The sequence below is a fragment of the Pleurodeles waltl genome, chromosome 3_1 (assembly GCF_031143425.1).
Source record: "Pleurodeles waltl isolate 20211129_DDA chromosome 3_1, aPleWal1.hap1.20221129, whole genome shotgun sequence".
Classification (NCBI taxonomy): domain Eukaryota; kingdom Metazoa; phylum Chordata; class Amphibia; order Caudata; family Salamandridae; genus Pleurodeles; species Pleurodeles waltl.
This window is the reverse complement of record NC_090440.1, coordinates 1,666,587,704-1,666,615,406: the sequence shown is the minus strand read 5'-3', so window position 1 is coordinate 1,666,615,406 and position 27,703 is coordinate 1,666,587,704. Positions and strand designations below refer to the sequence as shown.

At 41.4% G+C, this 27,703-nt stretch overlaps 1 protein-coding gene across 1 annotated transcript in view; it reads right to left on the bottom strand.

The window, feature by feature from the left end:
• The window catches only part of MTX2 (metaxin 2), a 331,615-nt gene that overhangs the window by 30,356 nt on the left and 273,556 nt on the right, over positions 1-27,703 (bottom strand). Inside the window, exons 7-8 of the mRNA XM_069225416.1 lie at positions 24,940-24,978; positions 24,384-24,509 (exon numbers count right to left, since the gene is read on the bottom strand). Of these exons, the coding sequence (XP_069081517.1) occupies positions 24,384-24,509; positions 24,940-24,978 (165 nt within the window). The remainder of the gene's footprint in view (positions 1-24,383; positions 24,510-24,939; positions 24,979-27,703) is intronic.

The following is a 27,703-nucleotide window of genomic DNA, read 5'->3' as shown; positions in this document are numbered from 1 at the left end:
TTGGCAAAAGGAAGCTCCAGAGTAGTTGAGAAGCCACGTGAAAGGAGCTGTGGGGCTTTTAACTGGGCTTCCATCTTTTTATCACTATTGCAAACATTGGGTCGAGGGACCCCACATTATTTGTAGTTGTCTGTCGGGATGAGCGCCCTCAAGAACTACCACACCGTGGTACATTTCTGGTAATACAAGTAACGTGTGTCCTATATGGTCAAAAGGCTCCCATATGGAGTGCAGTGGAGAGAATGTTTTCCTTCTTTTGGGTTCAAGACTTCCAGTGAACTGGGGCTTTTAGGTAGGATGAAGAAAGGCAGGGTACAGTGAGACCTAGAGAAGCCAGAGGGTGCCCAATTCTATCTGTAAGTTAAAGACCCCCTGATGCAGACTAGGGTCGATTTACAAAAGCATTTATGAATAAGGGAAGTCGTACAGGAGTACTAATTTAGCTACTTTTACATGCCTTTGTGAATTAGTCCAAAATGTTCCCCTTCCCATTCATAAAAGTGAAAGAGAGTAGAGTCCATTCTGTTCATACTAACTGTATATGAATAGTCACTGAATTTCTATTTTATTCACATTTCAGATGGTTTGGGGCAATTTCACAAAGGCATATGAGTACGTAAAGGAGTATGATTTTACATACTCCAAAATGCCTTTGCGAATAGGCCTCTAGATGTCTGAATCAACAAGTCAGGTGAGAAAGTGGACTGTGCATCTTCTGGTGGCAAATGTCAGCCACGAAATCCTCTACGATACTGTTGAGCATGTGTGGTTTAACTAATGTATTCAATTCCTCAACCAGAAATTATATGTGGAATGGAATATAGAACATTGATCCAAAATTACAAAGGCTAACATTACGAGGGGCCTCTTAATGCAGATGGGAGCAGCAGTAACCGTCCTCCTTGAAATTATGAGATCAGCGGGATCACTGCGGATCTCTTTACTTTCGCCTGGAGATTTCGGATGCTGAAATCAGCCAAAATCTCTTGGGAAAAATGTGGTGAAAAAGAGGAATTACAAGGGGAAGTGGATCCAGAATTACTGATTCCACTTTAATTCCTTATTTCTTAGTGCACTCTCAGGATCCAACTTTAGTGAGTCGGATGTTCACCACTCCCAGAGTAACCAGTACTCCAGGTATTAGTAATTCCAGGGTTGGGGAACCCAGTCCATTTACTAGACCACTCTTAGTGAGATCAAAAGTTGTTAAAATATATATATTTAGGTCAATAAGTTAATGTTTTATTATTAACATTATAAAAAACATATCTTAAACATCTTTAAAACAAAGTGATACAGTAACAATATATGAAGGACAACTTAAAAAACACATAAACCCATCCAAACAAACTAAAACATTGGTTTGAAGTCCACATCGATCTGAAACATATTTTTAAATCAAGGAGAATCAAGCTAATTTCCAGTTTTATTATTTTGCAGTTGTATGTAGTGCAAACCTGGCCTATGACATTAGACCACTTTACATGACCACCAGAATATATTATTTTTCGTGTTTTAAATACAGGGAAATGAAGTGATTTGCCCAGAATCAAAAGATGGTGCGCTAAAGACTGAGATCTGATCCTGGTTCACAGTTACAATGTCTATCCTACTTTTTAACTGATTTCTTTTATTAGATTAACTGCCCAATCAAAACGTTGGTTTGCTTTCCTATTGGCTCAGCAAGTTGCTCTTTAATTGCATTCCTAGGTTCCTTTCTTTTACTTTTTCTTGCTCCCTCCCTAGAGCATGTAACATATCTGAGCTGGCAGCACCCACTCTGTTATTACAGACACCCGAATGGTGCCATTGCGGGCCATCACAGGATAGCTCTCCCCTCCCTCACTTCCTCCACTTCCCCCTACCATACAAGCTCATGGACTGCCTGCCAACTCGAGTATCTCCATTGACACCTAGAAATACGGTACGTGAGAGTGGAAGGCTTACTTGCCAGTTCTCATGCTTCCCCCTAACAGGAACAGTTACTATCTGGACCGCTCCATCTCCCCTTTCTCCTCTGCACATACAGTTACGGCTTAGTAGCCAGCTGAATCTGGAGTCCTCCCCCACTTACAATGATTCCAGCCCGCAAATGTCATGCTTTACTGCTAGCTTGGGACAACTGGTTTGCGCAGACAGATGGCATTCCCTTACCATTGGTCGCCCAGCTCTCCTTGAAGTTATATTTGGATACCTCAACTACCAACCCTGACTGGAAATCTTGACTCACAATTCAGTTTATCCACTTTCTGAAGACTTAAGTGCTAGTGTGCTCCTTCTTACCCGCTCTAACGTTCGTTACCTGTACTCGCTGCCTTAACCTCCTTTCCCTATGCTCACTTATAGTAAACCTCTACCCCCGATTTCTCACTGTGCTCTTATCCAGGTACCAAGGACTTTCTTGATACTTGTTCCAGAAAATGCTTGCCGATTTTATGTAGCTCTTCAGTAAATGATCTATACCCTCGTACTGACAATGGATTTTGATGCTAAATTTTATAGAAAATGTTCATGTTTTTATATACACCAACTACAGTATATGTTCATGATAACAGTACTCCCTCCAGTCTCCAATGTACAGAAACGTGATTTGATGGTCATGCCAAATGGGCAGACCTTGCATGCTCTACCCAAAACTCAAAGGATAACTAGATAGTATGCTATTCTGGGCAGCTGTTGACGTGGCCTTTACCTGTCTCAAAGAGCACTTAAGAAACCCAGTAAGTCAAACCCAGTCATAAGGGGAATAAGCAATGACCCCTTCTACAGAGAAACATAGAATGCGGTTTTGCAGCCCCCTGTGGAAAAACAGATATCAGACATGTCTAAAATGTGGTCACTCTGCAGCATTTTTTAACTCTGTTGGCAATACAGGTTAATTCAAATGACACCTGTCATTAAGGCAGATTACCACTTCTTCCAAATGGGATGGAATTCACTATTTTGTCTCTCATTTGGTGCACTTTTAGGAAGAAAAGCTACCATGCTGCAACCTCATCTTCCAGAGACAAGGTAGATCAAGTCTGGAAGACAGTCAGATAACTGAAAATGAGGGACTTTTTCTGGCTTTGCCCTCCTGGGAGTAAAAGGACATTTCCTTTCCCATCCCCAGAGTGGCAGATGAAAGACTAACTAGACATTTGCGACAGGGACTCACATTTGGATTTGAAACTGCTGTACATAAGTCTCAACTGAAAACAGGACCTGTGAGTTGTAGATATCCTATGAGGCAAGTTCATAGGGCCTTGGGCACTGGATCACTTGCTCCTTATAAATCACATCATTAAACAGAATGCAAGTTTCTACAGGACATTAAATCATCACAGACAGACCATGGCTTATTGCAACCTTAGGAAAACGTCTGTAAGGAGCAGTGGGTTTACAAGATGTCTTTCTGTTCTTAAATGGAATGTGCACACTTCGTACAGAAGTGAATTCATACAGTTTGTTCGTTTAGATGGATGTTCTTCACTCATCAAGATTAATTTCTGTGTACCATTCCACATTTTAAGTGAAATTATGAAGCCAGCAATGTGATTCTAGCATTAACCAATTTGTATAAAATCTTTATACATGGTCATCAAAATAATCAGGAACTTTCCCCACAAATAGAAATCTGCACTTCTCTCTGACATTTATCCAGTTTATCAAGGTCAGTTGTCCATCACACTAGGGCTAAAAAAACAAGTAATATTCCCTCACTAGTACTCGGGGAACCACTAGAACTCTCAACACCTTTCATGTAGCAGATGTCTGACTCCTACTTCTAGGCAGCAGCCCCTCCCCAGAGAAAGCTAGTGGTGGTAGTGCTTAAAGAAGAGGGCCAGATAGCTAATCTCTGTTAACTCATGCCACCGTCAGGGGTTTGACAATTACCCCATCTGGCTCCTGGCATGTCTGGTCACTCCTCTGAAATGGCCAAGTTATCTCTTGCGCCAGTGTTCTTTCACACAGAATATCTATTAATTTGCAGTTAACAAATACGTCGGCATAAACTGCCGATACATTGTTTTCTATGTCAATCTCTGTTAAATTAAGAGGGAAAGGCGGATTCCTTTATTCAATTAATTGTTTAAAACAAAAAATATGTAAATTTTTTGTACACATCTGTGGCTGTAGCTGGATTAAAGCGGAACCGAGAACACGAACAAAACAGGAAATATAATACATTACAGACATATTAGACTAGAAAAGAGTGTGACACAATGTAGAATATGGAAACTAAAGTAGCAAATGAAACTAAAGGAATAAGGTAGATCCAAAATGTTACTACAGACATAGAGAAATTACATTAAATAAGAAGGACAGCGTTTTCGGATCATTGTGACAACAGTGGCCCTAGTAAGAGTGCAATTGTCTCTCTATGTAAAGCTATTATTACTGCTAAAGCACAGACAGACAAGCTGTTTGTCTCAAGGCGCACTAGGCAGTTAAATACCCTCTGCTCCTTGTTGAGGAAAGGAATGAGGGAATTCAAAAGTGCCGGCCTGTCAAGCTTTAGAAAAACACAGGTACTACTAGCGAACCAGTGTTTGTGCATTTGTTGTGAGTAATTGAAACAGTAGTTCTCATTATGCATTAGCCATGCCCCGTAGCTGCTGTTACATTTCACTCCCCTTCAGAGGCGGCTCCTCTGCTATAGAGGAGGCGCATCTCCCCCACCAGCAGCAGCATTTGAAAAACTTTTACAGTAAAAACATACATGTGAAGACATACCTAAAAAGTAGCCTTGCACACATAGTTATTTGGGCAGTAGACGTTTCCTCTACTGTAAAAACAGGAAAGTCTGCAAATGTTGAATCTCTGCAGCCCCAACAATTTGCTAGTCAAATAAAATATTCATTTAATCCATCAAAAAAAAAGCATGAACAGACAGAATGAATAGGCGCACTGCACTGCGGATGAACAATATGTTGGCTGAAAGCTAGAACAATCCCTTGCATGGTCCAAATTTCAGAATCTCATGAACCTGAACAAAGATGATTTGTATTATTGTGTGCACTGACTAATCACGAAATACACCTGGGATGCAAACTTGTGTAATGAAGAAACTGTTTTCTCTCAGTGGCCTTGTTATATACAGTGGTGAAAATTCTACCTTTTCTGGTGTTTTAAGGTCAAATCCAGAAAGTTGATCTCATGATCACTATACTGGAGCATGAACTTAATATCATGGGTACGTGAATTGATCCATAGATGAAAGTTTACTAATTGCTCAATTGCACCCCTCCAAATCATCAATACATACTCAATGTATCTTTTCCAGAAGTGGATCTTCTCCCAGTATGGATTGTTGCTGTACATCCGTTTATCTCATAGTGTGCCATAACCAGCACAGCCAGCTCAGGTGTGAAGGGACGTCCCATTGCTCTCCCCTTAATCTGGATATATAGTAGCACTGTTGACTGGATTAAAAAAAAATCTTCATCAAGCACAACTTTGACAACTGTAATATAAAGTAAATTGGGACCGTGGTGGGGACATGACCTATCATCCAAAAAACACTCCAAAGTTTCCATTGCGGTATCCTGTGGTTTGTTGGTGTATAAACTTCCCAAATACATAGTTATGAAAATATAATTTTCCGAGTCAAATTTTCGATCACCAATTTTATTGCTGATATATGTAGTGTCTTAAATGTATGAATGGACCTTGTTTACAAAGGGTTTCAGAAAATATCAATGTATCTTGCAAGAACTCCACAATCGAGTTTACTCCCCATTTACTTCCATCAATGTAAGGATAATTTGCATTACAGCCAATTTCTTAGAAGCTGCAGAAATTGCAACAGGAAGGACGATTTCTTTAACCATGTAAATTAATTTCTTGAGAAACTATGAAAGGGAAGCTATTGAAAGAAACTTCTACAGAAATCTTTAAAAAGGGCATGGCACACCCCAAGAGAGGCACTACTGACGGAGAGGCATAAAGCGGAAAATAAAAGGCAGATGTGCGTAGAAATGTATAACTTTCATACGAATCATATTAAGAAGATCATCAAAAAGAATTGGCATAGGATACAAAGTAAATGTCCTAGAATAGGTGATCCGCTCTTTGCCTTCGGGCACAATAAAAATATCCCAGATATGACTGTACACTCTAAAACAGAAACAAACAAGGAACCAACAGTGTTTCCTGGTATGCTTTGCTTGCCACAGATTAAAGGTCATCATAAATGTGGCAATTGCTTAGTATGCTCACTAAATATTGAAGGTACAGAATGGTATATAATGAGCAAAGAATCTCTCATTTGGAGTTCACGAATTGCAACACAAAGAATGTGATTTTCATTATAAAATGTCAGGCATATACACGGAAGACTACACAAGAAATAAAAACACGTATTATCCAACTTAAATCAAGGATTCGTAAAAAAAAAAGTATTAAACGCTCCATTGATCTAAACCACAATAAGAATGAGATGATCTGGAGTGTCCTTAAACAAGTATCCACTAAAAGCAGTGCTGTAGAGACGGCATTATTAAAATGTCAACTACGAATGATTTTGAAATTACATGCAGTGTAAACCAGCCTCAATGAATTATCTTAGATCAATAACATCTGAAAGGGATCGGGTCATGGTGTCATATGGAGACTATATGGTGAGACAGTGTCCCTGAGGGATGGAACATATACCAAAATATTTTAAACATCATGTATATCAAATTTTTTGAATGTTTATGTTGGAGCTTTTTATCCTGTCAGTCTTCAATGATTTCTCAAAAAATGTTTTTTTGACATCACAACTTTAAAAGGGCATCAGCGGAGGTTGTGAACTAGACATTTTAATTCCGCATGTACACTCTCAGAGATGATTAACTGAAACAATGAAATGTTTGGGATGTTTGAAATATATATATGAGCACCATTTCCTTGGGGGCCCCGAGCTGCAGGGGAGGTATAAGAAAAGCCATTTTTTTGGGAGTCCAGGGACTTTATTTCCCATAAGGTATAGGTTGTACATGCAATGACGTAATCCGGAATTTGTTACCGGTGACCGGATGTGTTAAAAAATGTTGGGTCTTCTGCAGCATAGAAACTGGGTCATCGACTAGCAGCGTAGGAGTAGTCTGATGGGAGTGGATCCCACTGGAAGCAATTAAGATGAGCGTAACATTGAAAGTTATGCATTTGCGCATGATGACCAACAACTTCCAGCGGTGGAGGAATCCGACGGCAGCGCAGCCCACAGGAAATGATCACCACCTGTGTACGGTTGGAGTTACGCTGGTTGTGCCATGATAAGAAGATGCTGAAAATAAGAGGCACACATGAGTGAAGGTATGGACAATGTCCAGCCGAGAAATGGTTTTTCTAATATTAACTATTTTCAATCTTGACTAAATGGTAATACACCGACCTTTCCTCTTGTCTTTTTTCCACATCAAATATTGATCCATTAAGTTGGTGAGAGTTTTTATAAATTAATGGGTGGTTTCTGGTGACAGGACTCTCTTTTTTCATTCAATACAAGACACCATTCATTGATTTAAGGCTTGTGCGGAAAATCCATATGAGTGGTTGCAGTTCACACAAGGGGGAAGTGTCATATGTGTCTATTTTGTACGAGAATAACTTTGGCCCCGATGAAGATCTTGGAAAAAACCTGAATTCTGAAATGGATATCAAAACGCTTTGGCTTGCCTAAGAGAGTGCTGCGATGCCTGCAGAGTCTGTTTTTTGTCAACATATATAATAAATCACTTTTTGGTTGCTGTTATAATTATTCATAAATCACGATCCTGTCTAAAAATGTGTTATCATGATCTGAAAAACTGGTATTGGAATGTGAAATTATATCTAGCACTGGTATAAGATAATATGGATGTTTCTGTAACATGCTGATAGCAGATATAAAACAATTTTCTGTTTTGCTGTGGATTTGTTTGAAAATTGATTCAACTGTTCCTCTTATAAGCTGATGCAATTATGAATATGCTTAAAATAATTAGTACATGATTAAAAAGGTCTGCATGTCTCCTCTTAAATAGGTTTTGATCTACGGTAAATGAGGGTATTCGCTATTTATATTATTTTCTACCTCAACACCTGCATTTGCTCAGAGTATCCGGCAGAATCCTTTTAAAATCTAGGATGGCTGAATTCCCAGAAACTGGTTGAGGCCACATATATAGAAGTGGGATTATATTTCTGGAGCCATTACCATTAGCCATGTTGTGCAGCACGGCGCCCTCTTTGCAGCATCCTCCTTCCGTGTTACCTCCAATCCTGCCGTCCCTCATACCAGCAATAAAAAAATAAAAGTGCTATGACATGGTTACCGCTGGCTGCCTCATAGGGCCTTTTTCCTTACTTTTAGCCATGCTACACAACTGAGTGCTGCTGTACATCATGGCTAAAGGACACTGTTGTGTTATATTATGTTAAATTCACTTGATATTGCGCACAAATCACCCCAACCAGGGGTAACTCGGCACTTCCTAGGTAGTCAACAGGCGAGAAATTGTTAGAAAAGACTGTCTTGAGCTTTGTCCTGAATTGAAGGTGGTATGTGCACGTTCTGATGTCGTAGGGTAGTTTATTCCAATATACAGGGGCCAAATAGGAGTAAGATTTGCCACCTTCTCTTGACTTTTTAATGCAGGACACTGTAGATAAGGCTTTGTCACTGGATCCGAGCATCATGTGGGGCAGTAGGACTTAAGCTTCTGGGAGAGGTTTGCTTCAGAAGGCGCAGCGTATGGAAGCATGTGCCAACTGTGGGTACAATCAGTTCTTTCATAATTAGCTCAAACTCCAGACGGACTCCGAGATTTTTCACTAACTGTATGGGGAAAGGTGCATGGCCTAGTTCCTCAGGCCACCAATCTGCCACCCAAAGCAGCTGGGATTTCCCAAACAGCGTGATCTCAGTTTTATGAGCATTCAGTTGTAGGCAATTCTAGACATCCATACAGCAACTGCTTTCATTCCGGTGGAAAAACATTATTTGTTTTTTTCTAGATCGTTATTAAAAGAAACTACCAGCTGTGTGTCATCTGCATAGCACTGCAACTCCAGGCCATGTACTTTCACAATGTTCGCCGAAGGGGCAACATATAAGTTAAAAGGCCTGGGACTTAAACAGGAGCCCTGGGGTACACCCTTATCAATCTGCACGGTGTGTGATTTAAAAGAGCCTAATGAGATGGTTTGGGTTCTGTTATTTAAAAAAAAATCTGAACCATTTTAGGCTAGTCCCATTAATTCCCACATCTAGCAGTCTCTGTAGTAGCCTCGCGTGGGATACCGTATCAAATGCAGCAGATAGATCCAACAGCAAAAGCATGACTGGAGCATCAGAGTAAAGGGCTAACCTAATATGATCAGTGACATCTACTAAAGCAGTTTTGGTACTGTGACATGATCGAAACCTAGACTGAGAGCAATTTTTTTCCTCGCTGTAGCTTGTGGGTTATTTATTTATTAGTCCTTCAAGAACTTTGCCTAGTAGAGGAAGAAGGGAAATGGGACAATAATTTATCAAGTCAGAGGAGGCGAGATGGGCCTTTTTTTTTTTAATAGGTCTAATTTGAGCCTCTTTCCATGCTTGAGGGGTTTTTCTTTGTTGATTGACAGGTTAAACAAATAACATACTGCTGGCACCAACTGCTTTGAGAGTAATGCAACAATTTTAGGGGGGGCATATGCCAGCTGCAGAACCAGGTTTTACTGACTTTGGCAGTATAAATTTCCTCAGAGGTGAATGAGGCAAGGTTTGATAAGCCGCAAAAATTATTGGACGGGGAGCCTCCAAAATTAAATCTATGTCACTAAAATCGGGAGCCTAATGGAAATTTTGATAAATAAGATTTATTTCTCTTCAAAGAAAACCGTAAAAAAATTGCATATTTTTTTAGGTGCCTGAATTTCTTGCACACCGTGGGTTAGTGAATTTGTTCAGGTTTTATTAGAGTCTTTTGGGTGAGTTCCCTGCTTGGTCAATTTGATGAGTAACATAAGATTTACAGGCTTGTTAAACACTTCTTGAACACCTGTGAGAGCTGCTCTGTAAGCTATCTTGCCACTGGAGTTATTACTGGAGCGCCACCATCTTTCTTATTTTAGCAAGTGGATTTCTCCTGGCACCGGTCAGTTGAATACCAGACTGCATGAATTCTGCACTTAGTTTTTGCACATATTTTCGGTGGTGCAATTCGGTTAAGAGCACGGCTTAAACCTCCATGAAACTCAACGACCGCATTGTCCAAGTCTAAGGCCTCAGGAATCAGGTAAAACTCAAATGCCTTGGAGAAGGACTCGTGATTAACTCTGTGCCAAGGTCTGGATACCCCTTTGTTGACACTATTACTTTTAGCACTGATCAGGTGATGATCATTCCAGACCAGAGATAGAGGCGGTGCACATGTAAGAATTTGAGAGTTAGTAAATAATAAACCAACCATGTGACCTGCAATATGGGTCAGGCTGTTAACTTTCTGCTGTAAGCCTAGTGTAGCTAAATCCGACATAATTTGCACGACTTCTGAATTAGAAGAATCCTCACCATGGAAGTTAAAATTACCAAGCAAAGGGAAGCGCTGTGAAGCGAGAATGTGTGTCGCAATATATTCTTTTAAATTATGTTTGAAATCTTTTTTGGGGGGCTGGGGGCCTGGTGGTCAATAAACTAATGCGGCTTACCAGCAGACATTATGTGAAAGATTTATTTTAGAAGTGCATATTTCAACCCAGTCTGTCATTTGTTTGTCTATAACAGTGACCTTCATTGAGTCTTTGTAAAATATAGTAATGCCTCCGCCAGGCTTGCTGTCTCTGTCAAGCCTTAAAATGTGATAGTTATCAGGAATAGCTAGAAAAACGGCTGGTAAAGAGGAAGGACCAATCCAGGTTTCAGTAAGAAAACCAGTATCAGGAGCCCAGGAGGAGAACCAGTCCCAGAGTTTGATGGCGTGTTTAGGTAAGGACTTGATATTACACAGAAAACTGTTAAGACTTTCAGAAGCCGTAAATAGGAAGACACAGTGTCTTGTTTGAGTCGCTTTGAGAATACCTATTGCAGCGCGTCCCTGCTGCCATCAAACTTAAATAGCAGAGTGGAGATTAACAACTAGACTGCAACTTCAGTAATGATGGTTCAACCAGGAATTGGGGCCAAGTATGATTGCTTTCTCCGCTCAAATGGTGACCGTGGTGGACTGGAAAGCAATGAAATACGACGCAACCTGATGTGCGAAAATAAGGTAAGTGAAAAGTAAAACGTTCTTTTTTCTAAATCCACTCACCAACTTTAAAAATCAGCCCCCAAAAAGGCACAGTGACTTACTTGAGTGGCGTTCAGACTACCAATTGCCACAAACAAGGCCAAATGGTTTTACCAAAGTTTGTTGGAAAAAGGTGTAACTAAGTCTTGCAACATGGGTCAATGCCTCCTACTGCAGTGTATACTGTATACACCCTTCATAAGGTACTGAAGACCTATCCCTCAAGAGGTGCTGAAGAACTTTCAATGGATGGATAACACACAATTCTGTGGATTTTCTGCATATTCCATAGATATTTATCAAATTAAATAAGCCAACACACACATTTTACAGTCAAAATATTGATAAGTCAAGATGTAAGGTGCCTTTAATCAGAAATAGTTTTAATTTGGATATGGTCTGGCTTAGACACCGATTCTGGGAAATGCAGCTACAGTGAGTGCTAAAACCCTCCTCAGTATATGACAAAGTTACTAGGCTATTTAGAGAATGTTAGTAAAGATGGGTAGTACATGATATATATATTCAGTGATGCCGAGTTCAGAAAGAAGCTCTCCTTACCGCTACATACAAATACTAAACAGAGAGTGAAAAAGTCTCTAGCCACAGAACGCATGCTGACCAACCGAGCCCAACTGTATAAAGACAGTTAAAATTAACTGAAAGTAAATATTTATGATTTTACCTAGTATGCTATGAAAGAAACACATAAGGTCAGATAAGACAAGTCAGCAGCTTGATGAAATTAAAGGATTACGTTGATACCCTAAAAACCACTACTGACATTGACATATTAACACTAAGGTTGTAACAGTAGTTCAAACACACCACCAGCAAATATGTCAAACAAACATTAGTCCTGGGGCTCTGAAAAACTGAAAGGTGACAATGCGCTACATCATAATTTCACAACATTGTAGAAACTCCATGCCTTTAAGGGCTATGAACTGAAATTGAGCCTAATTGCAAGGGGTGCAGAGAAAGCACTACATCATGATTCCAGGGTACAGTATTAACAGAAATGCCCTTAAGGGGTCTGAACAGAACTTGAGCCTGATTACAGTGGCTGGAGAGCCAGTAATTACAGCTAAGAGATATCTTGCTAAAACGTGGGCAATATTTCCAAGAGGTAGTACAACTATGCCCTTACAGATCACCAATGTGAGACTTGCACACCTTACTTTCTGTTACTCAACTGAATGATACAATCCTATTTGACAGAATATTAGGAGTGTGTGGTAAGACTACACGACGTAAGCCTGCTAAATTAGGTACTGTATAAATTGAAGTTAAGCACTAGCTTGCAAAGAACATTTAAACAACACATCTGTCAGCATTAACGAATCTGTCAGCATTAACGAATCTGTCAGCATCTCGCCTGCAATCGTACTCAGTAGGGTATGTTTTACCTGTTATATTTAAAACCTTTGTATGTCAGACAAGGCAGTATTCGGACACTTATGTTCACAATCCATGCTCACATACTAGACTGCCAGCTCATGATGAGCATAAGCAAAAATCACATAATTTGCACCCTTCCTTCTAGTCCTGGTACAGGAAGAGAGACAACGTAAACAAAAATATAATAGGGATGCTTTACATTTATTTTGAGTTTACCCTTTTAATACTGCATTCATTAGTAGATGTTTGACGCAAGAGAGAAACTGAAATAAATCCCCTTTTGGCAACAAAAATCTCGGCTAAACTGGGATACGGATACTTTGGCATTACAATTAAACCAGACCTCTTTGTCTTTATACCTCAACTTCTTCTTTACAAATGACATACTCCAAATTGTTATCCATCTTCAACTGCTTTCTTAAAGCAGGCTCCAAAAAGTTCAAAGTCATTTATTCTTCCAATCACTTCAAAATGTAGTCGAATCCTAACACACACATTATTACGAGAATTCTGAAAAGCTTTGTTGTGGACCAATATCACAGCACAAGCAATAGTAGCCTCAAACCTAATCTTATCTTTTGTGCACCAAGTATCACTCTTTGGACTGCAAATCCAGTAGAATTTAAATATCTCCTGCAACAATAAAAATAAATAAGACCGACACTTGATGTGTCCTCTCCATGTTCATTAGAACCAGTCTATCAGTTTCTATCTTTAGTAACACAAGATTGCTATTCAAGTTACAGACAATAACACTGAACAATATAATCTTCAATTTATGACCCATCCTCCTGGAAGGACATCTACCCTCTCTCACAAGCATTGTTCTTGTCCACATATCAACTCACCATTATCCATCAGATCTAATGGCAGTGGCCCTCATCATCAGTCTCCTTTCTCTCACCTCAACCCACTCACCACTCATCGACTCAGGTCCTGTATCTAGAACTGAGGCATTCCCTACTCAAAGCCCAGTTTAATGAGACCAAAACAGTTATCATAAGACATGATATCCAGGGAAAAAGTAAAATACAGATCAAAGCACTGGCACTTAAAAGATCTGAATGAGTTTGGTGTGGTAATTCCTCCCTTACCTCTCTGGTGCATCTACAAACTGAAAGACAAATACAAAGATGCAAGCCATATGAAAAGGTGGAGCGGGCAAGCTAAAAACTGCCCAAATAAGCTACTGAAATTGTGACACTCTCCACTCTCCTGCCTGTCAGAAGTGGCCTACTACATTCCCAAAGAAAGCTGTGAGGAGTTACCTACCTTCCTTGTAAAAAAGGTTAAAAAAAAGATAGGACTCTGTTTCACACATTATATGAATGTTCAGGAAAAAGCAGAACAATACAGAAATATAAAGCCACTTGGTCTTTCTTCCCTGTAAGTAAGACCAAACCACTTGGTCTTCCTTCCCTGAAAACCTCCATAAAATCATTGCCAAGAAATAGCATTTCTGCCATTTCGCAGAACCCATCCATTTTCTCAAAGAGAACCAGCCAGGACTTGGCAGCCAGGCTCATCTTCAACCACCTACACAGAATTCACATCAGACCAGACCTTATGGAGCTCCAGTGGTTCCAGATACACAAACATGCTCATTTCAAACTCCTCATACACACATGTTAAGGCACTACAGAACCTAGGCCCCATCTTCCTGAACAGGAGCATCTCCATCCACCAACCACCCAGACACCCCTGCTCTGCTCCAACACATACACAGAACCAGATCAGAAGGCTAGGCATTCTCCTACATCTCTCCTAGAGCATGAAAAGCACTTCCATCCACATCAGAGGCGCCTCCTTTCTTCCTGAACTCCGCAAGAAGCTTAAGACTTGGCTTTTCAACTAACCACACTACCATAGGCAATTCTAGGAACACATCTGCCCAGTGAACAAGTACCCTAGAGGATGATAGTGTGTTTTACAAATAACATAACATCAGTCCCCCCCAGCCCCTTTTTTATACCTGGTTAAACTAGACTCACACCTTTGTGCTTATATGATAAGCAACAGCCTGCTTAAAAATAGGCCAAGTTATCAACAGTAATAACAAAAATCTGCAAACAGTCTGATGATTTCAGCAACTTCTCGGTCTCTAATTTACCCTTCCTAACTAAAGTCTTAAACAGCTGCAGATAATTCCAGCTTAAATGCTTGCAAGAGGAAAACATCCTCTTAGATAAGCATCACTCACGCTGCGGGTCAGGATGCAAAAATAGTTGCTTACACACTCCACATCTTGGACAAAGTGCATTACTGCCTCCTGGTCCTAGTTGACCTAGCATGCCATTTAATACAGAAAATTATTCAGCTCTTTCGAAGATCCTCCAACTAACAATAGGGGTGAATAGCACCCACCTCGGGTGGTTGTCATACCTGAAAACCATTGTAAAGGTATAGGAATCCGCCAACTCTCTCTCCCAATCCTACTCTGCTACAACAAAGGGATCCCCAAGGCTCAATTCCCTCTCGTATGCACTTTAGTCTGAAGTTGGAAACCTCTCCCTCTTTTCTCAACCAATCTAATAACATTTTACATCACATACTTACTGACAACACACAGTTCCTTATAGCCCATTTGTTTCACTAAAGATACAGAATTCACAGTCCAAGTTATTGGTGAGAAAAAACTGTTTTAAACAAAATCGGCTCAAAACAGAGCTCCTTTTAACTTCTTCTCCTATATGATCCATTTCAATCGCAGATTTTTTCTATACATTTACAGAAAGGAACAGCAGCCTCCACTGAGCAATGCACCAAACATATTGGTTTCATTTTAGACTAGAACCTTCGCATACAAGCAAACATGAACTTACTGACCAAAGGAACAATACTTGTAAAGAAACTCTTATGTGGATCTAAAGCTTTCATACCAGATCTGGATTTCAAACAAGTGGTTAAATCACTTGTGCTCTTAAAGCTGGTGTATAGTACCCCTCCAATCTAAGGAATTCTGAAAATGCAAGCGTCTTCTTTTAAAGCAGGCCTATGTGTTGCTACCAGACTAGCCAAGCGGTTGAGAAGGACTGATCACATCTCACCATTTCTGATGTCACTAAAGTGACTTCGATTTGAAGCAAGGATTACACACTAACGTCAGCAAAATAAAGTACTGAACATATCAATATTCATAGTAAAAAAAGCTCAGCACATGCTGTAGGACAGGAAGAACTGCGAGAAACTTGAGCATTTGGTTGGTACTGAAAGTCTCAGGGCACATGAACAATTAAAAAACAGATTTTTCGAAGATCCACTATTACAAGTCAGGTACTTGACATGTCTGTAGCAAGGAATGTTCAGCAGATAAATCAATTTCCTTTAAAAGGCACATTTTGACACCATACACTCATTTGATTTTACAAAGGAAAAACAAATATAACTCGTAGCTTAAAGTTACTTCCCGGCACAAGTTATAGTTTCTTCAGATAAGTATAACTATAACTGGTGAATTTCTATGCTTGTGTGTGGGTAAAACGTGAACCTAACTAGAACGTCCTGGTGACCTTTGCTTTTTTCAGTGGATTTCTGTGTTCATTTTAAAGTAATATATAAATACTGTACGTTAATACAACCACTGACTTGCACTGGCTTGTGGCCAGCCCCCGACCACATGCACCCAACCCCTTCGGCCCATGCACAGCAGGGGTATGGTGTGTGAGTTTTTTTTTTCTCCCATAAGGCTTTGGATCTGTGGATATATTTTTTCTTTAATAACTCCGAAACTACTAAACATATTGACACCAAATCACAAAAAGCACGATCTGCGGAACAAAATTTAGCTTCCTGACAAATTTTGTGTAATTCTGTTAAGCGGTTCAGGCTGCAGCCCGGTCCAAAGATTGCGAAATCCCCATAGACATAGAATGGGACCCCCGCACTCCACCTTTTTCTTGGCCCCTGCTTGAGGGATCATCCTGAAACTTTTCATGCACAACTAGGTAAAGAAGGGCACTTTTATGGAAATTTGTGTAAGCATTTGTCAAACAGCACTAACGTTATTAGCCAAACAAAAAATGCTTAATCTATGGTAAAAGTTGGTCCTAACTATAACTACTTACTGGCTATTGCCAGTAGGTAATAAACCAAAAATAGGAGAAAAGAAGAAGAAAGCAAATCAGAAACCTATATTCAGCACTATCATTTCATTTCATTTATCTGTGTCTCTATAAAGGAACACATTCTATGGTATGTACTTTCATACTTTGAATTTACTACCAAGCAGCACTGATTCTACAAGAGGCAAAATGAAGAAGCCTGACCTTACTTCATTAGGTCTTTGAGGAAGGTCTGTCCTCTAAGAAGGTGCAGATGGTCCAGAAGAATGAGCCTCTTCTCAAACAAGAGAACAGGCCTGTAGACTTCCACAATCTTGTAAAACCCATGCGCTCTATCTAATCAATAAGTACAAAAACACTATGGGGGTCATTATGACCTCTGCGGACGGAAAAGGCCGTCTGCCGAAGTCCCGACGGGCAGGTTGCTGCCAGGGGCCTCATTAAGAGTTTCCCGCTGGGTGAACGGGTGGAAACTGTGTTTTCATCCACTGGCCCAGCAGGAAATGGCCTACAGCATTGTCTTCAGCTCATTATAGAGCCGGCGGCAATGCTGTAGTGCGTAGGGTGCACCAGCACCTGTCATGATGTTCACTCTCTGCAAAACAGACAGTGAACACAGTTCACGGGGCCCCCTGCGCTCTGTCTCCGCCAGCCTTTACATGGCAGTGCTACCGCCATGTAATCACTGGTAGTAAAGGGACTTGTAATGCCCAGCGTAGCGCTGCCTTGGCAATTTAGGACCGCCAGCACCGCCAGACCAAAGAAAGCTCGTAATCTGGCATTGCTGGCGGTCCGACCGCCATAATGTGGCGGTCGGACAGTAACACTGGCGGCAGTCCAACCACAACTGCGACCCTGGCGGTCATAATGCTCCCTATCATCTTCTACAGAATAACATTGGATTAGAAGCCTTGTTGGTTTAACTATGGGAGAAAACTGATACCAAACTGTGCCATCACTCTGAGGAAGCAGAAATTGCAGACACTGGATTTTCCTTTCAACCACAAAGAGTCTGCATCTTGCTTTGCATCACTTAGTGCGGGTTCCTATGAAGTTGGCAGGTGTACATCGAGGCCTTGCGGGGCTGCACGCTGGACTTGGTGGAACCTTCAGTTAGGCCGGGAGAAGCTTTCCCGGGAGGAGGTCAGCCAAGTGCCCAGGACCTGGACAGGCTCCACTTGGGAAACAGGAACTCACTTCAGCAGAGGTCAGCAAGGCTCAGGCAGGTCCAGGCAGCTCCTCTGCAGCAGGTCAGCTGGGCAATTGCAGGGAGGCCTCCGGAGCTTGTTGTGTCCCTGTAGCTCAGAACAAGTGATCAGTTAGCTGCACCTTGGAGTTACGTCAGCCTGAGATGAAGGGAAGAGATCCAGTTTTCCTTCTCAGACAACAGGGTACGCCTCACGGAGGCCCAGATGCAGGGCCAGTGCTGCAGGTGAACAGGGAAGTCCTTCTTCTGTAGTATCCACAGGTCGAGGAGAATACTAAAGCCGAGGGTCCTCTTTTTATACCGGATGCCAACTTTGAAGCAGGAAAAAACTTCTGGAGTTTAGCCCCCACAGAAGTTTCTGGACTTTCCTGCCTCCCTGCCCTGTTGTCAGCCTGTGTGGGAGCATAATAGTCTATTATGAAGTTCTATTTTGGAGAGGATAGAAATTATTAGGCCCAAACCACCCGATCCCCGCCTTACTTCGTCAAGGTTCAGATTACTTCTGAAAGCCTATGGCAGCTGCCAGTCCTCCTATGATCTTCTCCGATGACATAATACGGAGTATTGGTGCACCCGAGGACGCAATGTTTAATGAGACTGTTGATTGTGTAATACCATGAATTTTGGCCACTATGATTGTAGAGTGACGCTGAGTGTATGGAAGCATTCACCTTTGAAGGATAAAGGTTTGACTGCAGTACTGGCTGTAACTAATTGGCAGTAAGAATGAAAAGTCTAAAACTTTGGCCTATATTATTGATGAATGACACTAAGTATACAGAAGCATTTCCATCTGTGGGATAGCAATTGAGATTCAGTACGAGAAAAAACCTGTACAAAGATTTAGAAGAAAAGGCATTGGCCTGACAGCCACAATGAAATAACCATGTATAAACAATCGTAGGTATACATACTGACATGCGTTTAGTTAATATGATGTATGCACAGATGGCAAGTGTAGGAAGCTGGCTCTTTATATAGTATACCAAAATGAGGTATACTGTGCAAAAAGTCCAGGGGTTCCTTTACTAGTGGGCAGGGGCGTGCTCTAACAATCCCAAGATGCTTTCTTAGGAGGTAGTGAGGTCCAGCAGCCTCAGGCATATGAGAGGAGTGTTAGACTTTTTGCAGTAGGCACACAAAATAACAAGTTTCTTTATATATATTTACGCACCAAAGTCAATACGATCAAGTAAGCATGGTTTGCATAAGACATTCTTACAGATTTGAAAAGTCGACACTTGAAATTTCCTGAAGCTGCAATGTTAACCTATGGAGGAAAAACACATACGACAAACAGGGACTCAGCAGTGACTTACAGGACCAACCTTCTAGACTTAAGGTGAGTATGAGGTAGGTTGCTTGGCCACACCAACAAGTCATCTTGGACAGCGGTCGGGTGCAGGTCAGCGTTGGGTGCCCCACTGAATTCAATGGGGATTGGTCCGGTCAGAACGGCACTTCAGGCAAGGACTGGGGGACCAGTCCGGGTGAACCAACAAGAGGGTTCAAATCTTGAGATGCTCAGGGACGTGGGGACACCTTTGGTTCTCTTCTCCTGAAGCCAGGGCTGCAGGGGTGTTCTTAGGCATCTGGTTTCTGTCATCGGATCAGTCACGTAGAGGGGACCTGCAGGAAAAGGCTGCAGGCATGGACTTGAGGTCCACTCCGACCAAGCAAACAAGCGGGCTAAGGTCTCACGAGGCTGAGAGACGTGGGGACACCCTTGGTCCTCTTCTCCCTGGTCCAGGGAGGATGGGTGTAGAGGTGTCCTGAGGCATCTTGTCTGTCTCTTGGGCACTCACAATAGAGGGGAGCCTTCACAAAGAGGCTACAGACATCATTGGAAAGGTCACAGTGGGGAGACACAAGGTGGACTTTGTCTCTGGGAGGTCTGGGGTCCAGGTTCGGACCATTGGCCCTTTTCCACTTGGGATAGGGGGCACGGGTGCAGTGGTGCATTCCGTTGTCAGGTTTTGGTAGTCCGGAGTCCTCTCAGTTCTTCTTTCAGTGCCTGCAGGATGCAGGGAAGCAGCTCTGCTCCTCCGCAGGAGTTCCTATTGCTAGGGTGAAGGCTGACATTCCTCCCAGGCTTTTGGATGCACACATAGCTGTAAGACGATGTGCCTTTGTCGCATCTGTCGAAGTCAGCAGGTAGATTGGCAGGGTTGATGCTCAGTCAGTCACTGGTCGGTCTTCAGTTCTTGACTTTTGCATCTCTGGAGTGTCCTTCTTGTTGCTTCAGGCCAGCAGGACTTGATGTTCTGGTGCCAGTCGCTCACCTAAATATTGAATTTAGGGATGTTAGGGGAGTCTAGGATAGTAGCCATGGGCTACTTAACTCTGGGGTCACTATGCCCCATATATGAAATCTTTCTGTGGGAAGTGGACATACCCGGCCCCAAAGGTCCTAGTTCTGCTATCACCAACATGGCAGGCTTTGAAATTTCCAGTCCACATCACGCAGCTCCAGTAGGGGTGGAAATGACCTGAGAATGGACACACCTTCCTGACCACTAATTTTCCTGCATGTCCAGGGCCAAATTGGCCCTGTGGTAGGCGGGTTGGCATCTCCTTCTAAGGTAACTCAGATCTTCATACCAAGGGCGGTGGGCTGCTTTGAAGTCTCTTGCCTTGGAATTCAGATTTGCAGGTCATCCTGTTGGGAGGGGGGGTGTCAACACCCCTGCAACAGCAGGCTTTGTTCCTGACTGCTCAAGAGCAGAGGCTCTCACCCTTTGGGGTCAGAAACCTATCTGTTTGTGGCAAGCTAGTTGAAAGTATGAACTAGCACACGGGTGGATGGTAGGTTTTTCAGGGGGCACCTCTAAGCTGTCCTCTGGGTGCGTGTGTTAATAAATCCATAACTGGAATCAGTGTGGGTGTATTAATACAAGATATTTGATACCCAACATCCCTATTTTCAGTTAAGCCATCATGCAGTGTGAGAACCCACATTGACCAGTGTCAAGCACATGCACTTAAAATGGCTTCCCTGTCAACTCACTGTGTGTCATGTCATGTTTTCCCTTTTCCCTGCACCAAGACACGCAGCCTGCAATGGCAGTTTACAAGTGCTAGCTGAAGGGTCCCTGAGGGTGGCATAATACATGCTGCACTTGAGGACACTCTTTGGTACCAATGCCCTAGGTACCAGTAGTAGCATTTACTAAGGTCTTACAGGGGTGCCAAAGGTATTGCCAACTGGGGAATAATTACACAGTTTTAGGGAAAGATCTAGCACTGAGGACCTGATTAGCAGGAACCTAGTGCACTTTCAGTCAAAACTGCATCATATGCCAGGTAAAAAGTGGGGGTGATTATGTCAAAAAGGGGCACTTTCCTACAGCAAGTGAGCTTTGTGTCACTCTAAACATCAGCCTTACGATACACCAAGAGCAGGCAATCAATGATGGAACACCCATATCTGCCTAGGAGAATACACTGGCTTATCAACCATGTGCAGATTGATGTAAAGATACACACAACTTAAGTGCTGACACATAAGACTCCACTTAGTGGAACTCAACATGACAAAAGATAGTGACAATAAAATATGACTTGTGTATCACACCTACACTGTATGTAAGCTGTTTTCAATAGTTATGTAAGTAACTGTAAAACCTACATGATTCAATGATCTGTTTTACACATATATTTGAGCATGATTTGATGTCATGTGCATCATGATAGGTGCTTGCAAGTGCAATACAGGATAGCATTCTGTCCATCTGGCTGAGATATCGAAGCATGCTTATGGAATAGATCCTGCTTTGAAATAATTTTAGATGGTTAAAATACAGAGTATCAACTGTATAGCATGTTTTTAATTTTGTTTTTATCCCAAGGTGAAGACGGTACACTGACAGGTAAGACCTACTCTTACCTAGCATGCACATGAGAGGTGCAAGAGAGACTGACTTTAGGGGTACCTGGACTGCCCTGATGACAGCCCGAGACCATCCTATGAGGGATTCAGATGAGGCCCAAACATGTTGGCAACTACATTTTGATGTGATGCTCGAGACATAAGCTCTTGGTACCATCCTCACATTTTAATTTAACCAAGTGTACCCTATAAGAAAGGAAATTTCTGGGTTTACTCTTTAGGTTGTTTAAGCATTAACTGCACCCCACTGGTGACCAGAACAGTGATCTTCTGATCTCCCTCCCTAATGACAAGGTGGGAAAGACAGGCCAACAATGAAGCATGCCACAAAAAAAGCGGGGGAGGCCTTTCTGACCAATACCTTCATGTTTTGTCATGGTAATTATCATGTAGCAGAGAAGTGCCCAATTACCCCTGAACAAATACAAGGAGACAATTCCTGCCATATCAGTTGTGTGATAAGAATACACAAAGGCTAACTGCCAACTCCACCTAAATATGTGAAGCAGGGTAAGGCTGCGGGCACCAAATGTTTAGGACAAGAAAATGTGAACTTATTAAAAGTGCCATTTCCAGAACTGTGACTTAACCAATTAAGTTGATTTTAAAGTACAATTTTTAGAAACCAAACATAACACTTCTACTTGCTCCCAAACAAAGCTTACCACTTATTAAATGTAATAAGGGAACCCAAAGTTACCATATGGGAGAGGTCGGTATGGTTAGACTTGGAGTTTGTCAAGGATTTACCAGGGAGTGCAATCCTTGCAGGATTACCAAAGTCATGAATTTCACCACTTAAGATAAACTTTAATGCTGCAGCGAGAATGGAAACAGGAATAAGATGTTTTAATCATAATACATCCTGGCTCAAGATTCTACAATGGTTTCCTTTCAAAGCCAGAATCGAGCTGAAGATAGCATGTCTCACCCAAAAAGCCCTGCAATATGATGCACCCTTATGCCTAGCACAAAAGCTCACAATCTCAGAAGGCAGCTATTCTCTTCGGAGCACCAGTTCTCTCTGGCTGCAAACTTCCTAGATTCAGATAAAATGAGAAACATGCACCTTCTCCTGATCTGCCCTGAGACTACGGAACTCCCTCGTCAGAGTTTTGATCAAACCCATCCCCCATCACTTTCAAGAAAGAGGTCAAAAGGCTTTTAAGAAACAGTTTCCTACAATATCGGTCCGGACCAGGACGGATACCTGGACTGCTTGACATATGAGGTGCCTTTTGTGGACCCACAGCGATCTTTCAGTTTCGCAAGCACATAGGCAGCAGAGCAAGTGGAAAAGATGAACTTGATGTTTTTGAGATTTTTGTAGGCCATTTAAGTAGACATAGAATAAAGGTATGGTTTTCTCTGCGTAGTGCTCTAAATCTAAAATTCTATGTTACAGATAATGGGTTTTCTATGTATTGCACTCTAATACTCTTGGGTCATGTTTGAACTATACAAAATTGTCCAAATAAATAAAAAATAAATAATGATTGATAGAACATTCTTTATTTATTCTTATAGCAGGATGTAATGCGTTTTGCTCACTTTTCATTACATTCACTTAATATAGCACTCCATGTTAGTGATGGCCTCTATGCCACAAAGAAAATAAAGGAAACTACTACTAAGATCGATTGACTGGCTCACTATCACACATCCCAGTTAGACTTGGAGTCCATCAAGGATTCACCATCTCTCCAATATTTTTCAACCTCTGTATGAAACCACTGACAGAGATCCTTAGACATGCAGACCTCGCATACCATATGTACGTAGATAACATCCAGCGTTACTTGAAGATATCCTTACTGGAGGATATCGGTCAACTAAACCACAAGCTAGTAAAAATCCAATCCTGGCTGGTATGAAACCACCTCAAACTGAACTCCCTAAAAACTGAATTATTTCTCATCGCCCCACCCTACACTTTCCATCTATAAAAGATTGGATCAACCACCTTGATGTCCTAAAATGTCATCCTGTTATTATTGAATAAACAAAATCCCTAGGGATATCACTAGATAAGAACACCGACTTGTAAGCACAGTTCACAGTTCAATCACAGACAGTGTGTTTCTCCACTGCAAACTCCTCAAGAAGGTGAAACCTTTCATCTTGCCAACAGAATTCAAGATTGCAGTTCAATCTGTAGACATAGCCAGAGTTAGCAGTGTAACCCTAACAGGATTACCAAAGTCACGAATTTCACCACTCAAGTCAACTTTCAATGCTGCAGCGAGAATGGTAACAGGAATGAGAAGTTTTAATCATAATACACCCTGGCTCATGATTCTACAATGGCTTCCTTTTGAATCCAGAATCCAGCTGAAGATAGCGTGCCTGACTCAAAAAGCCCTGCAATATCATGCACACTTATAGCTAGCACAGCGATTGCAAGTCAAGCGGTTGGGAAGAGTGTTTGGGGCCACGTGGCCATGACCTCATTAAAAGAAAACAAGAGGTATTTCAAGTTCTGAACAGAAATATAGTTTTAATCTATAACAGTATTCAAACTTAATATCAACTGGCCAATTTAACACTTTTCCCAAAGTGAAGGAACTACTGTATTCAAAAGAAATGAGTGAGAAACTCACCTGCTCTATAGTTTTGCCAGCCCAACCAATGGCTTTCATCTTGCGTCTAATTTCCAACTGCTTCTGATAGGTCAATATATAGTTGAGAGGCCAAGGATATGGAGAACTATACCTCGGTCGAGTTATCTGTGGGAAACACAAGCCAAATATAAATAACATGAACCAGCAGTTCAATACATTGTCCTTCAAAGAGGATATGCATCCATTCCATTAAAAAAATATATATATATTATCTTTTTAGTTCGTAGGATACGGTTGTTGACTTTTGTGTAAAACTTCATGCTGTTATGAAACATTAGCATCAGCCATGGACCGTTTAAAGTTTGTTGTGTCCGATCCCAGGAAAAGCACTTCGGTCATAATAATAGATGCACTTTACACCGGGTTTATGAACAACATCTTCCGTAAAACGCATGTGCAAGCAAACTAAGTGAAAGAACAGTACCACTAATGGTAGAAACCTCAATGTTTCATTTATGAGTAGGGACTTGCCGTTGCGAGCAAAAGTGTTTTCTCATTAAATTTTAATAAATATAAATGCTGCAGAACCACTCACCTCCTCTACTGTAGCTTCATCACACCACTGAATATGTAGCTGCAATGAAAACAAATACAATACGTAATAGCTACAACTTTACTCTACAGATGCATGATGTAGACAAATAGTTACAGCTCACTCTGGTATCTGGAATTGACAGTGCCATAGAAAAGGTCTACAGAAAATCTAGCCCTCGCTTTAGCGGGCATTCAATACGTTGTCACATTTTAAATCGTCGTTGGCGCCAGACGAGGGTTCCAGAAACACTTCGGGGTCGTACAGCAGACTTTTTGGCGCTGAGAGGCCAAGCCATCACTGTGTGCTGCTCCTAAATGTTACCAACAAGGCTGAACTATCCTGCCATTTGCCTTACTGCAGTTACAGGCCGAACCGTTAATTAAATGTCCCGCAGGATAGTGGATGGAACGGAGGAGAGAGGAGAAAGGTACTAAAACATGTATATGACTCAGGAGAGTTATTGTTACTGGTAAGTAACTTTGTGTTCTCTTGTGTATGATGATGAATAGATTCTCGCACTTTTGAAACGATTACAGAGGAGTACCAAGGGGGACACAGAAGTGGTTAGTTTTGGGCTAAAACAAATATCTGTCGAAAAAGACTACGCAAAATGAAAAAACCCACTTTCTACATATTCATCCACACAAACAGATCACTCCCTCAACCAAAACCCGCCTCTTATCCCAAAATGTTACTCCGTATTTCTGTTAGTGATAGATGATGTTAAATGGCCACTGTACAAAAACATTATGATCACAACAGAACAAGTACACAACTTTTTTTTTTTTTTTAAAGGAACTCTATAAAACCAAACACAAGCCAGTGTACAATGAAGCCTTCAAGCACAGCTGAAAGAAAGCGTGACCAACATGGGGAGGAAGGTGATCATGGGTAATAGTGAGAGTGGAAGGACAGTAGGAAGAAATTGTAATCTCTTTTGACAGAATGTGGATTACAACTGTCATGGATCCCAAACAGCCTAATAAGCAGACATTTCATCTTCCTACTCCTTTTCCTCCTTCCTACTGGATCTAACAAGCCATAACAGCACTTTTTTGATGTAACACGTGTCAGAGGTATGATGATGTAAGCATACAGCACAGGCCAAAGAAATGGGCAGTTGCTGTCAACAAGATGTGGACAAATGAACATTGTCATTAACATAGTTGATCTTCTGGCTGTTGACATGGCTGTCAATGATGTTACCAACAATGTGAATCGTCCTGTGATTGACAAGGATGCCATCTTTGGGGCCTTTCGCAAACAGCAGAGACTTTATCAATGAAGTACGTGTGAAGAGAAGTGTAGAGCGATTGGTGTTAGGTTGATGACAAAATGAAAATGGATAAAAAGTAAGGCTTTCCTGCTGGTGAGACAGATTTTGAATTTAGGCAGCAAAGGTTTTGTTTTTCTGCATTGTGCAAGATACAAAATGGGTGTTTTCGAAGGAAAGACATTATTTTTTCAGAGGAATGCTGGGACACTTAAGAAGTGTTCACCCTTTTGCATCACTATGTGCAGCAACCACATGACTACATATTTACATCTAATTTCGAATATAAGCAGGAGGTGCAAAGCAGAGGTGTGCTCCTGACCATCTCTTCTCCAGACGAAGAAGTCTTTCTGAGGAGAAAGAGCAGTTTTTTCTCTTATTCTCAGAAGCTTTGCAAAAGTGAGTGAGAGATGCTGCAATCCAGGGGAATATGCTTCGGCTGCAGACAGACCGTGTTCCCCCACACATCATTAGAGGTCACATGTTTTGCAAAGGCTAAAAGGTGACTTTTTCTTTTTCACAGGAGGTTCAAGATATGGTAAGTTGAACCCAGATGGCGATAACTCGGTGGTGGCCTAACTTTAGAGGGGAAACAAATTAATGTAAAGGTTAGTTTCTAAATGACACAGAAGCAGCTGATGAATGAATGTGGTAATGTGCATTCCAAAGTGTGGAAAAGAGTGGCAGAAAATGCTGGAATTAGGAAGCTCATACTTTCTTCACATACTGTGCAGTCAAAAATCTCACGCATGGAGTCCTCTGCGGTCCTGTAGAACCTCTCCATCTGACTGGCTGCTGTGCGGACCACAGTAAGGAAGTGGCTAGGCTACAGGCAATAGTATACTAAGTGTGTACAGGTGTATATAATATCTGTTTAAGGATTCAAAATCTAATGATGGGGAATAATTCAAAGCATCACATCTACAGAAGATCCTAAATCACTTGCAAATGTATGCACTGGAAAAGAAACAAAGCAATATAGAACCACAATTAAGAACCACTAGCACTAGAGAAAGTAGATATCAATAATGGGGTTGTACATGACATCTTCATGAAAGTTGAAGTAATAATGGCAGCTTTCAACATAAGAATCGGGGCCAAACTGTCGTAAGGACGATGTTCCTGAATCGTAAAGAAACATATCAGGGAAAGTTCTAAAGAACAGTGAAAAAGACAAGGGTGCTGCCCAAAATGAACTGACAGTTAAGCACTTCTGGCTAAAGCTTGTGCCTAATTTTTTTTACACGACTGCAATCCTATAGATTGACCTAATCATATCACGGTTAATTTCTGTTTTTCTTACGCTGATAATGTTATTTTCACCAGTGGAGATCTGGATCTAGCAGAAAAGATCTTGTAGGAATTATGAAACTGGACGAATGTGCTGCTTTCGCAACATTCACCATGAGACCTTAGAAACTGCATGAGCCTTGGATGCATTTCCTGTGGCATCTTGTATGTGAGGACATATCTTGTGTGCAATTTTCATAC